The sequence below is a fragment of the Vicugna pacos genome, chromosome 13 (genome assembly GCF_048564905.1).
Source record: "Vicugna pacos chromosome 13, VicPac4, whole genome shotgun sequence".
In the NCBI taxonomy this organism is placed as follows: Eukaryota; Metazoa; Chordata; class Mammalia; order Artiodactyla; family Camelidae; genus Vicugna; species Vicugna pacos.
Genome location: NC_132999.1, coordinates 45,798,132 through 45,811,847, shown reverse-complemented (window position 1 = coordinate 45,811,847; position 13,716 = coordinate 45,798,132). Strand labels below are relative to the sequence as shown.

The window sequence follows — 13,716 nt, the reverse complement described above, 5'->3', positions numbered from 1 at the left end:
AATTAAAAAACATTTTTTAATTAACAGCAAGTATGGTGCTTTTAAATACATACAATAACCAGAATTAGGTTAATGAACCATTCCCTTGTTAAAGTCCTTGGGGAACTTTAATAGAGAAAAATTATTTGTCATTAGCAAATCAATTAACTGTATATTCATAACATCTAAAGAGCAGAGCTCCCTGAAATACCTGCTCTTTATAATTTAAGCATTCTTCTTCCCAGGGTTGTAAACGAATTTAGCTGTTAACCTGAAAACATTTCCTTCATAGAGAAGAAAGTTGCCATTAGCCCCAGGAAAACTTGTCACTTGGAAAAATTCCAAATGCATGGTGTAAAGTTGTAGATAGACTATACGCCAAACTCTATTTCTAAAAAGCACTGGCATCAGTGAAGAAATTTCCATTACTTTTGTGTCTGTATATTAGACTTATACACCTTTAAAAACCTTTAAGCACCCAAAGGAATGAAAGCGTATGTCCAAACACTTGTATGCGAACATTCACAGCAGTACCGTTCATAACAGCCAAAAGTAGAAACAACCTATAGGTCCATCAACTGATAAATGAATAAATAAAATGTAATATATATGTGCATAATGGACTACTACTCAGCAATAAAAAGAAACAAGGTACTGATTCATGCTACAGGATGGATAAAATTTTAAAACATTATGCTAAGTGAAAGAAGCCAGTTACAAAGGACCACATATTGTATAATTCCATTTATATGAATGTCCAGAAGAGAGAAATCGATAGACACAGAAAGTAGACTGATGGTTGCCTGAGGCTGGAGAGTGACTGGTACAGATTTTAAGGGATAATGAAAATGCTATAAATTTGATTGTGGTGATGGCTGAATAATTCTGTGAATATACTAAAAACCACTGAATTGTATATTTTAAATGAATGAACTATGTATCAATAAAGCAGTTATAAAAAAAATCTTCAGAGCCCCCAATTTCCACAAACCTAAAAGTTTTCCTAATGAGATTCATAAAAACACTAAGAAAGGTACTTTAACCATAAAAGAGCACTTACTAAAGGCAACAGACAAATCCACGTCTGTTAAACCTTCTGAAACCATTAATAAAACACTTTAAAATGAAGTTCTCAAAAAAATATTACATGAAAAAAACATGAAGTACATGCCTCTTAGAAGGTTCAATAACTCTTCAACTGCAGGTTTTAATCATCAATGCCATATACACCTTCAGCCCAAGTTCTTCAAATTCCCAAATATTAAACTCACCTGACCTACTGCCAATCACTGACCCCTACTTCTCACAATAGCCACAGCAGGGAGCAAAATGCCAAACATTCTACTGAGCTAAAGCCACACTCCCACTGTGGCTCCTAACTGTAGCATCTAGAAGATACAGAAACTAAATGTAAAAATTAGGGAAGGGGTCAAAAATCCCTCAACAACAATAAAAACTATCCTCAGCACTTACTACTCTCCTGACATCCTGTTAATCGTCAGTCCTATGTTCCTTTATGAGCATTAAGCCACTTCCCAAAAGTGAACAGACATACTCTAAGCAAAGGCTAGAACTTTTTTTTTTTCAGTATTCTTTCCACAATACCCAGAAGCATAACTCCGTACTCAGGCTCAGCCTGCAGAAAGTATTAAGTAAACGCTGTTGCATGAAAGAAAATGGACACACGCACAAAGATGCGACTCATCTGCAAGTACAGAGGTGCGATGAAAAACAGTATCTTATCATCTCACTTTACAGTTTACAAAGCACTTCAACCACATTCACAACTGAAATCTGAAACACAGCTCTTCCTAAGTATTGTTTTTCTCTAAGACTCTCAGGATTCAACCCATTTCTCTCTTTTCTTTGGCCACAGGAACACCCAGAGCAAATTCTGTAACTGATAAGTATTTCTAAATTCTAAATTTACCCTCTTCATCTTCCTGACATTCCCCCATTTTCCAATTGCTACATCTCATTACCACCCATCCTGTATTTTTCCTTACTCCACAACAAAAACCTTTTGAAACAAAATAAAGATGTATCATAAAAAAATCACTGCAAGCTGCCATCTAGGAGGCACATACAATCAAGAACCATACAATCAATCAAGTACCACACAGCTCAAGATAGAAAGGGATCTGATTAAATATTTTTTTTACGTTGAAACCTAATTCTTAAAATTGGAAAATAGTTCTTAAAATTACAGTCAAAGAAAGCCTGCTGATGATCCTTTTGAGCAAGTACATAATGCTTTAATTCTCTGTGAACTCCAAATATACTGGAAAAAGTCTCTAAGAGTACAGGTGTAAGAGAAAACACAATATGAAAGCATTGATTATTCAGCTTTAATACATGATGTTAACTAAATACCACTGGCCCAAATGCTAAAGCATCTAAGCAATCTACCCAGAAAAGACAAGAGACACATGGTCTAACAGAATCAGAGCAGGAACAACAGAAAAGAATCCCCTGGGAATAAGGATATTCCCAGTATGGGGAATCCTTGGGCTCCCGCCTAGTTTAACATAGTATTTACTAAGCATAAGGATGAATTCACAGCTACTGGACATTAACAAGGATAGACATGTCAGGGGTGGGTGTCAATATACCACTAGAAGATGGCAACACTAAGTGAAAAAGAAAAGGGGGTACAAATAGAGTCAAAGAGAAGATTTATCCACTTAACTGTGCCTAGCTATCTAGAATTCTCTCTCACAAGATTCATCCACTGAATTCTGCTTGGTTATCTAGAATTATCTCCTACCAGCTGTCAATCTATGGTGGATACTGATATATCCTAGTGCCAAAAGATGACTAGCACAAGTGAGAAAACTCTGGAGTTGTCCTCTAAATTTCCTTTCCCCCAAAGCAGAGCTTCTACTTATCTCTGCCCCTTAAAATTCATTACAGAGGTCACAGTTCAACTGATCGACCTTAAAATTTTTTCCCTATTTCATCACCCAGTTTATCTCAGAGCAGTATACAGAAACAGATTTCACAATGAGAATAAAACAATCACAAGGCAAAGACTTGATCCTGGGCTTTGCATGATAAAACTTTTAATACTATTTAGGGAAAAAAAGATCTCAAGTTATAAAAATTACTGTTAAAATAAATACACAAATTTTTGTATACAACACTTTTAAATAGTATTATTCCCTTAGATAAGGAGATGTGTTTTCTAGTGTTTTATAATATCTTGATCCATATCCATTATCTTGTTTACTATGAGTAAATTTTAAAGGCCAAAAAAGACAAAAAAAAAAAAAAATCACGGTACTTCTTTCCCTCACTCCTCTCCAAAGACCTCAATTTGGCCCAAAAATGAGAGCTTTAAGGTTTCTAACTACATCAAACACAATAACTTTATGTATTTAAAAAAAGTGATACTTAATATGTTTATTATGGTAGGTAAAAGGACAAATACAGAAGGAACATCAAGACTTTGCATGTTACAACTTTCTTAAATGAACACACAAACAAATCTGAACACCCTTCCTCACCTCAAAATACTATTTTACAGTTTCTAAACTTCACCTAATTTTAAATATTTCAGTTTGAAAGATCTTTAAAGTACTGCACATTAACTCAGCACATGTTCTCAAGCTGATTAAAGTTTTAAACTTTTATTTTAAGGGCTTCATGCTAATTATCAATCAAGTTTCATATATACAAAATAAAGCTTCAATGTTAAAAAAAAAGTCACATATTTATTTAGACACAGCTTAAAGATAAAAAGCTCACTATTAAAAGAGAGTAGGGGGAGGGTATAGAGCACATGCTTAGCATGCATGACACCCTGGGTTCAATTCCCAGCACCTTCTCTAAAAGTAAATAAATAAACCTAATTACCTACCCCCCTAAATAAATAAGAGGAAAAAACTCAGACACTAAGAGAATTTCTACATCAGGCAGGACAATCCTAAATTAAAAGGTAAAAAAAAAATTTTTAATTGTAAAAAAGTGATTGCTCATAAATGGGAGTAATAATCAGAGAAATGGATGTAAAGCATTTGGCACAATGAATAGTTCCCTTCAACACTACTGGCTGGCATCACAGCCTATGATATTTTTTTACTTCATCAGCTCACTGGTGAAAGCATTCTGCCAATTTGACCTTAAATTCTGTTCCATTATGCCAAAAGGTCTTTAAAAAACAAGAAGCGCTGCCTAAAGAAATAGGCCCACCAAACAGGAGTAACAGCACAGTGGCATGGCAGAATGCGCTGGTAGTAGAATGACTTTATATTGAGTCATTCTGTCCCAACAGAGGTAAGTTTCCCACAATCACTATTTAGAATACACATGTAATAAAAAAACAAAACTTAAAAAAAAATGGACTTTAGCATGACTGCTCTTGTGGGGAAAAAAAACTCTTGCATAAATTATAGGAGAAAAGCCAATATTATCTGTATTAACCTCCTTGTTATCAAATTTATCATCCTGAAAATTCAAGCAAAATTATGTCAAAGTATTTCTCTGATCTTGGAATGTGTTACTTTGACTTGGTTTGCTTTAGCTCTTAAGGCTAGAACTATTCACAAAGACCTGATTTTAGGGGGGAGGGTATGCTCACTGGTAGAGTGCATGCCTAGCATGCATGAGGTCCTAGGGTTCAGTCCCCAGGACCTCCATTAAAATAAAAAAACCTAACTACCACCTCCAAAAAACAAAACAAACAACAACAAAAAGACCGGATTTCAAAACCAGATTCTACCTAGTAACGAAGCTTCAGTTTCTCATTTCTCAAAAAATGATATCATCTCCCTCATGAGACTGTTCTGAGGATCAAACACAGGAAATACATAGCCCAGAGTCTAGAACATAAATGTTCAGTAAACGTTTCTACTGTCATCAGTTATTCTCAACTTCTTCTGCACTCCCACCTGACAAATGGGACAACCTCTTGCTCCTCCAATCATTAACAGTGGCTAATGAGCACAGTGATTCTCTACATAGAGATATGCCCCTCCATCCTTCAATTATATTACACTCACACTGCTGCTTGTCCAAGTGGCTACTATCTGCTGTCAGGACAGCTGAGCACAAATATTCACTGCTTTATCTAAGTGCAAATCTGCAGAACTTGTGGTCTTCCCTCATTCAATCAACACAAAAATTTCATCCACCTCCTGGGAAACGGGCATGAAAAACACAACAGTGTCTGCCTGAGCATAGTTCAGTCAAGGAGGTTAACAAAGTTCAACACCAAAACCAGTAAGTTACAATAAATTAATTAATGCAGGAGAGGTAATCTGTGGGTAGCCCACATCTGCAACATAGCAACTACCCTGAATTCCCTAATGCTGTTCGTTCTATCACGTAACCAACGGAACTGTGTGTAATGAGTGCCGATTCCAAGTTGGGTCATTGTTTTAGGTCCCCTGGGTATGAAACAGATTTTGCCATTGCCATTTAACATCATCCCTGGTTTGCTAACTGATATGGATTAAACTGGAAGAAAGAAAGAAAAGAGAGAAAGAGGGAAAGAGGGAAAGAGAGAAAGAGAGAGAGAAAGAGAGAGAGAGAGAGAGAAAGAGAGAAAGAAAGAAAGTAAGTCAGATGTGATTCCTTATGATTGGGCTCAGCATTAGAGCCCAGAGTAAGCCTTCTCAGAACAATACAACCACATTTTAGATCTTAGAGCTCTGCCAAGAGATGACCCAGAGTTTAATTTGCCCACCTAGCAAAGGACAGGCCAAGCACTTTAACTCTCCTTTCAGCTTTTACCCATCAGCCTATCATTAGGAAAATGCAAGATTTTATAGATCTGCAATATAGATTATAGTATGTATCTTAAAAACCAATATTCATGATTTTTAAACAATGTTTAGCCAAATAAGACAAAAATTACAGGCTTTCCACCTTTGCCTCCTACACAGACACCATCCAAACCAAACACCTCCTTTCACTCTACATATATAGGTGCCCACACCTCAGACTCAACATGTATATTATTAAATTTGTCCCCAGCCAGATTCCCCTCTATTCCTTTTCCTCTTACTTCATTTTCCCAGGGACCTAAGATTTCTAATTTTATCACCAAATTCTGCGTATTTCTCAGTCCCATCCCTTCTTTTCCATTGCTCACAGCAGAGCTGTTAGAGTAGTCATCCAACTAGTCTCAGCCCCTACCCACTCCAATCTCCTACTGCCAACTTAATCTTCCCAAAGCACCACTGGATAAAAGCCACTCCATACATGTTGACTAAAAAACCCTGCTGCCTACTGGATTAAATCTTAGCCTAGCATTCAAGATCCTTATTTTTGTGACAATGTCCTTCCCCAACTTTGTTTTAAGGTCAACAGGATTGAGGGACTCAAGCATTTAATAACTTCCTTCAGAAGCTCTATTATACGCCAATACTAAGGACTGGGATATTGATCTCTACCTCCAAGACTCCAAGTAAATAGGAAACACATACAATGCCTTAATTTATAGCTACTAATAAACATTACACGTACCCTAAGTGTACAAGAAGCCCTCTATACCTCATACTTCTTGTATCCCTCACCTGCACATAGTGGGTACTTATGAAGCAGCACTGACACTGATGAGCGTTCCAATAAACCTACAATCAATGTGCTCAACAAATTTCAGTGGACTAAGAAGATAAACTCCACCTCTTCACTTCTACTAGGGTAAAGAGCTATGTATGGTACACCGGCTGCCTGTTCTGGAAGAGACAAGGAGAACCACAATTAAGAATTCAGATTTGCAAGTGTGCTTGTGCCTGATCTGTTTCGGAAGCAGAACGAAAGCACAAGAGGCTTCATAAAACATATCAGTTTTTTGCTAGCTATTACTCAGATACTGGCAATGTAAAATAAACCTCTGCAAACTCAACCTATACCCAATTCCAAAAAATAGCCTGATTAAAACATTCTAATCCTTTCTTCACTATTAGGAAGTTGGAAAACAGATCAGGCTAAACTCTCTTGTCAGTAAAATATGCTGTGATTCCAGCTATGATTTTGATTTAGTAAAAGCAAGCATATTAAAATTAGCTGGACGAAATAAGTGCTTAGAACAAGAGGATGAAGATGGTTAAAACCTAAAAGCCACAACCACTCTTCTCTGACACAAAACATTAGATATATCAGTTTCATTTCAAATAAATTTCACTTGAGCAGCTGGTTTTTTTTAATCAACTTCCTACTACTTTCAACTATAATATTTTAAAAACAAAAGTCACCCATACCCAACAGGAAAGGCTCTAAAATACGTATTTGGCCTATAAGCAGCACAAGTTGAGTCTTAAAAGAATACATGTCAGGGGGGAAAAAGTATTCTTTGTTAAAAAAAAAAAAAAAAAGGAATACCCAGAAATGCAATGTGCACATTAAAACAATCTTAAGAATATTTTTAAATGAATTGGTCATTTGCTCTTTAGCAACAGAATGAGAAATGAATGACTCAGCGACAACATTACAACAATAATCTTTTAAAACAAGTGACTGTTTAGCTTATACCAAATGAAATCATTAACAATTTAAGCTTTTAAAGACATTCACTGAAAGCAGATATCCTAAGTGCACAGTGATTACGAAAGAGTTTCAAAGCTGAAATAGTGAACTTTTTTTTACCTGATGTTCTGCATGAATGTTATCCCCAGTAGGCCATCGATGTTTGCTATTATTATAGCCGCCTCCACCACTTCCTCCTCCCCCAAGCTGCTCACCATGCTGTCTCTGAAAGAAGTAGTCCACCATAGCGTCGTCCTGGGAACGGCCTGCAACTCCTATGGATCCTGGGACAGGGCTGGAGTGTGTCCCAGCTGCAAGAGCCTGATTTGCAGCTGGTTGTGGCTGCGCTTGCGACCCTGTTCCAGATGTCAAAACAACAGGCATGTTGGGATTAGCTGGTTCTTGAGGGTGATGTTTCAGGTGGGGGCTGAAAGAGTCCTGCCACAGCACTGCTTTTCTCTTCAAGACACATGCAACGCTCATTCCACCAACACCTAAGGACAAACAGGTTACAAGTGTTTAAGATTTGCATTTTTTAAAACATAACTTGATATACACCAAGATAAAAATGTGAGCCCCATACCTTTTCCAATATATCACCTACAACCTGTTTCTACCAAACAGCTGAATGTTTTATAATATATAAACAATTTTCTAACCTGAAATCTCTATTTTTAAGTTGCTGGGTGTGTATGTGTATATAAATGGAGTTGGTGGCAGGCACTCTGACAAGATACTGAGATCTAGACTCAATATGGCAACTTCAGGAAAATTTATGCTGTTACCAAAGGTAATATGGGATTCAACTTCAATCAATGACTCCTCTAAGCAACTTACTTATACCTTAACCCAACTGTTGCAGTTACTTTGGCGGGGGGAGGGTTAGGTTTATTTACTATTTTTTTTAATGGAGGTACTGAGGATTGAAACCAGGACCTATTGCATGCTAAGTATGTGCTCTACCACTGAGCTATACCCTCCTCATTCAGGTACTTTTTAAATGAACAAGAGCTTTATAAAATATCACTTCACAGCTGGAGCAGACATATGCCAATAAACTAAACAAAAACCCAAACCCCATATATAATTAGCAATGACTCAGATTATCTAAAGCTTGAAAGAACCCTTTAAAATGTCCGACATATTCAAAGGATGTTCCTTTGAAAAATCAGTAAGGCCCCCTGACCAAGAATAGTAACAGAATATTCGTAGTATGAAACTTCTTCTCAGTGGCTGTACAAGAGAAAAATAAACCCAAAATTTTTACCCATAATTTACAAATATGCTTGTAATCACAGTATTATTCCATTAGTACTCTGACTCCTATGAGCACCAAAGCAAACCAAATTCAACCATTTTTCTTGTGTAAAAGTCTCACTGTAAAAAAAGAAATACTTCAACACAATAATAATTGTGTGGTAAATATATTGCAGACATTTTCTAATCATTCCTGTTTTATAGATAAAACACTTAGGTATGACAGAAAAGTTATGTGATGTGCCCAAGGCCACTCAGCTAGTGAGTTGCAAAGAAGGGAATCAAACCTCAATTTGTTTGCAGCCAAGCCTAATTCGTTCTATCATCAAGCCCCTGCTACCACACCCCAGTAAACCAAAATAGGTACTATTTCTCTCACTTCCATCTACTTCTCTTCTCTGGAAGGATCAAAAATCTCCAAAATGCTACTATGAAACACTACAATTAAGTTTCTTAAAATCAAATACTATATGTAACACAGAACTGGTATCAGCCCATGGGTGCTTTAAAAAAAATGCTACAAACTATTATCAGCTACCAACTAGAACACACCCCTGTCCGTAGCCATTAGTCTAATTTCAAGGCCATCAAGAGCAAGAGTCCACTGCTACAAATGTCTTCTCTCTGTAGTCCTACTGTGACAAATCAAAAACAAACTTACAAGATTGATAAGAAATCTATTACATTATTTCTTTATTATATATATAAAGAATTTATAGAATAAAATAAAAGATTTATCCTATAAATATCCTGAAAAGGATATTTGCTTCTAACAACTAATTCATGTTTTGAAGCCAGGAGTAAGACGACACAATGGAATCTGTAATTTGTTCAAAGCCTAATTTGGAAATGCCTAGTTTCAGTTAACAATTCCAATCCATCAAAAATACTTACTAGGGTACTGTAGCCCAGCTTTCTAGACTTCAGTTTCTGCTCTCATGAACAATATTGTGTTCATGCTTAAGTACCAAAACCAGAAAGTCATAGCTGTGTTTACCATAGGTCCTAACAAAATACCAAACAGCCTAATGCCTTTCTGTTCAATTTTCAAAAGAAGTGACTGCCCTCTTATCACTAATAGTAGCCAATCTCAGTTGCTTTTACAAGGGAGGATCAATCTAACAGTCTTTGTTGTATAGGTAACCAGGAATCCCAAAACACATTTTACCACTAAACTACAATCTCGCTGAGCCTGTTTCCTCATCTAGAAAATGGAAGAAATCCTTCCTCTATGACTCACAAGGTTTTTTTTAATCAAAATAAAATGACAGATATAAAAGTTTTTGGTAAATTTAAAGTCACCATGATGAGACCCCAAGATGTCAGTTACCACCAGTTAAGGCAATGAACCTCCAGTCCCTAAAAGGAATCCTGAAATAGCAAATGCAATCTTTCCTGAAATAAAAGATTTGCCATAATACTCATCTAAAAGAGTTTCCATATGAAAAAGATGTTCACTACTGAAACACACAGAACACAATTTCATTTTATCAAGGCATGGGGTGGGAAAGGGAGATTCCTATAAAAATGTTCAAACAAAACAATTGGCTTTTGTAAAGCTATCTGTATGCCCTAAGACTTCCTGCTTTACCTAATGAGGCAAGGCAGTTCCTCAAAGAAGAGAAAACCTGGCATAAGGGACATTTTGAAACTGAGCAAATACCTAAGCAATTAACATGTGTCTTGGATAGTTTTGTAATATCTTGGCAACTACAGCATAAAAATTAAGAAATCAGTCACTTAAATATTAGAAAACATTTAAATTGCCGATGCCTTTTAAAGAACTCTCAAACCCACTAAAGACATGTGTAGCACTTGAAATGTGCCTTTTTCTAACAAATGGCACCTTATAAAAATAAGTATTTTCACAACGTAAAACTGATCCCCCCAAAAAAAATTTTTAATAGAATAAAAGGTTATACCGGGGGGGGGGGAAGTATTTTAAGCAACTAGAAATAAGTGCTGATTCTAGTTACTCTTCCACAATTTTCAAACTGTTTACATCAAAGTTGAGGGTTTGTGTTTTGTTTTTTTTGTTTGTTTTTTTGAATTATCACTAATAGGTTTTATCTCAAACAAAGGAACACGATTTAATCTATCTCCACAGCTCACCTTCTATTTACCGAAATGCTTTGTGGTTTAAAAGGTGTTTACTTTCACCACACTGAAAGAAAAAAAATTTTTTCTGTGGGCATTAATTTATTTTTAAAGCAGTTTCTCTCAGACCCAAACTAAACTTCAAGCGCAACTTCAAAAAGCCACGGCCTTGGACAAAATTAATTCAAATGTGGCCAAGGTAAAATGCTACTTCAAAAAGTTCGTAATTCAGTGAGTATTTTCCAAAGATTCCCCCCAAGAGTGTTTTATAAAGTTAAAATTAGCAACGGGTCAAAATGTTTACTTTGCTTACTAAAACTGCATTGGCAGCCACCTCTCTTGGAGGAGGGTTGTCTTGGTGAGTTTTGATGTGTTTTCATAAAACAAACAAATAACTAAAACTACAAACCTATGGCTTCAGAAGTAGCCGACTTTAAAATAGAACCCAAAAAAGCCTCATAAACTGCTATTCTTAATCCCAGACAGAATAGTAAGTGAAGGAACTGAAATCCACAACTAAGAACAGTGTTTTCTTAATTGAACAATGAAGAGTAACAATCCTTCAAGTTACGGGGAGGATAAAACCTTCCCTGATAATGTTGTGTCTGGATTTTTTTGGAAGGCGGGTGGCGGGGGTGGGGGACGATTGGGACTATAGTTGGGGGGAAAAAGTTACCGGAGTGTATTCCTTACTTGACGTGGGAGCGGTACTGACAAATATAACAAGTGATCTATGTTTACCGAGAACGTCTGTGAGGACTAAAACTATCTAGTATTGTGTATCTGTTTACCTACTACCGAGAGGTGAACCCCTCTCTGAGTTAAGACAGACACGCACCAACACAGGGAGGCTCAAAGAGGAAGAACCCACCAAAAACACAAGCTCTCACGGAAACAAAAGGCCACAAGCACCCAGGAGCCTAAAAAGCGATCTGAAACTTCCTGATCGCCTACTTCTTTACATTTAAGGCTCGCAAAGTTCCCCCATGGTGGGTCTCGCCTGCAGACATGGGCCTTGGCTGCTTCTAAAGCGATTTATTGTTCCTCCTGCTTCGGCGCTGCCACGGAAGCTCAAGAAGTCGAAGAAATCCAGGGTGGCACAGAATTACTCTCCATGGCCACACAGAAGACTCGGGGCTTCGCAAACCCATCAAAAAAGCAACCAGAATGGCAACATCAATCTTCGGGGGCTCCAACGGGGCCCAGCAGAAATGCGGAGGCACGTTTGTGCCCGGGGTCCGGGCCTAAACCTCCAGCATTTTCCTCGCTTCGACCCCGCTCCCCACCCCCTCCCTCCTTTGATAACAATAGGGGCCTTGCTGCTGACTCCAAAACATGTACGAGGAACAGCGAGTGAGAAGCCTCAGCCAGGGCCCGGGCGGCTTTTCCAAAGCCCTTCTCAACCCCCCAACTGCTCTCAAACACCAATACAAAGGGATAGTCTGCTCGCAGGGGGTCCGGAGCAGCGTTTGGGACCGGCGGGGTGCGGATACTCACGGGCGGAGCGGTAGGATGAAGATGGATTTCAGCCCCCCGATCTTCTCTCTCCGGCGCTCTCGCTCCCCCTTACCTTTCACTCCGACAACATGGCGGCCCACTGGGGACTGAGCTGGCGCGGTGCATCATGGGATAGGCTCGGGCCGCGGCTCGGGCGATGGCAGCGGCATGTGCGGAGAAGGCAGGCGGCTCTGGAACAGGTTGCCTGGTTGCCATGCCAACCCGGGGCCTGTGTGAACTTGGGAAACTCGCAGGCAACACAACTGCTGCGCGCGCGAGTGCCCGCCCGCTAGGCGAGCGCGCGCCGCCGAAGGCAGAAGGCGGAGTCTCGAGGGCCTGCACGGGAGCGCCCGCGGCGCGCCGCCCCCAGTCCCGCACCGCACGCAGCTGTGCACGCGGGGTCCAAGCAGTGACCTTAGCGACAGCACTTCCCGCCCTTGCGCCCTCCCAATTTCCCACCCCCGATTGTAACAGCCTGCAGGGTTAATGGACGCTTACTCCGAGGCTCTGGCGTGACATGCTGTGTTCCAGCCCCTTTGCTGCAGCTTTCTGGCTCTGTAGCCTTATTTAATCTTCCTACCTCCATTACCCCGTTTGTAGAATGAAGAGGAAAATGAGCTTTGCTACTTAACAGCGTGGCCCTGAGGATTAAGTGGAATAATATGGTTGGTTATTACATTTAATAATGTGAAGTGCTTGGTACAGTGTCTGGGACTTGTAAACAGGCCCACTACAGAATTTGCGGGATCTAGCGCAGAATGAAAGTGCAGGGGCACCTTGTTCAAAATTGTTAACGAATTTCAAGACAGCGATGGCAGAACATTAAACCAAAACCAAAGACACAAAGCTGATCTTGTCTGTAAGCACTCACTCAGTGTTGCCTGTTACTCTGTACAGCTCCAAAAATGAATAGAAATTTGGCCGTTTGATTAAAGTGACTTTTCAAATGAGTAGTATGTGATATGATATAGTTATTGTATCTCAAACTAAGCCCAAGATTAGAAACATAGATAAACCACAACAGTATAAAAGACTGGGGAGAGGGGAGCTTTGTAATTAGAGGAGGGAAAATGTTCATAATGTAGCAAAATTAATAAATCATTTTAAAATTTGAAAGAAATCTAAACATCATCAATGAACATATGAGAAAATAGCTTTAAAATATTGCAATACCCGTGGTAGACAAATGGTTACTCTTCATGAAAAATATAGAACTTCTCCAATCAATTAGAAAAAGAGCAATCCAAAACACATAAAATCACTAATGGCCAGTAAACACATAAAAGATAACTAACCTGGGGTTGAGGGCTGGAGGGGAGTGGTTGGGGGAGACCACTAGTAGGTATGGGTTTCTTCTAGGGGTGTCAAAAAAGTTTTTAAATTAGACTGTAATGATGACTGCACAACTCCGAGAAT

General features: G+C 38.6%; 1 protein-coding gene across 17 annotated transcripts in view; it reads right to left on the bottom strand.

Annotated features, from left to right (window-relative positions):
• PUM1 (pumilio RNA binding family member 1) overlaps positions 1 to 12,427 on the bottom strand; it is a 117,144-nt gene extending 104,717 nt beyond the window's left edge. For 15 of the 17 annotated variants that reach the window (XM_072974908.1, XM_072974911.1, XM_072974913.1 and 12 more), the window contains exons 1-2: positions 12,301 to 12,427; positions 7,570 to 7,943 (exon numbers count right to left, since the gene is read on the bottom strand). In XM_072974908.1, coding sequence (XP_072831009.1) covers positions 7,570 to 7,932 — 363 coding nt within the window. In that variant the 5' untranslated portion in view covers positions 7,933 to 7,943; positions 12,301 to 12,427. Of the gene's footprint in view, positions 1 to 7,569; positions 7,944 to 12,300 lie in introns of those variants that run through there. The other 2 variants (XM_072974918.1, XM_072974919.1) reach the window with 1 other exon arrangement.
• Between the last annotated feature and the right edge of the window lie 1,289 nt (positions 12,428 to 13,716).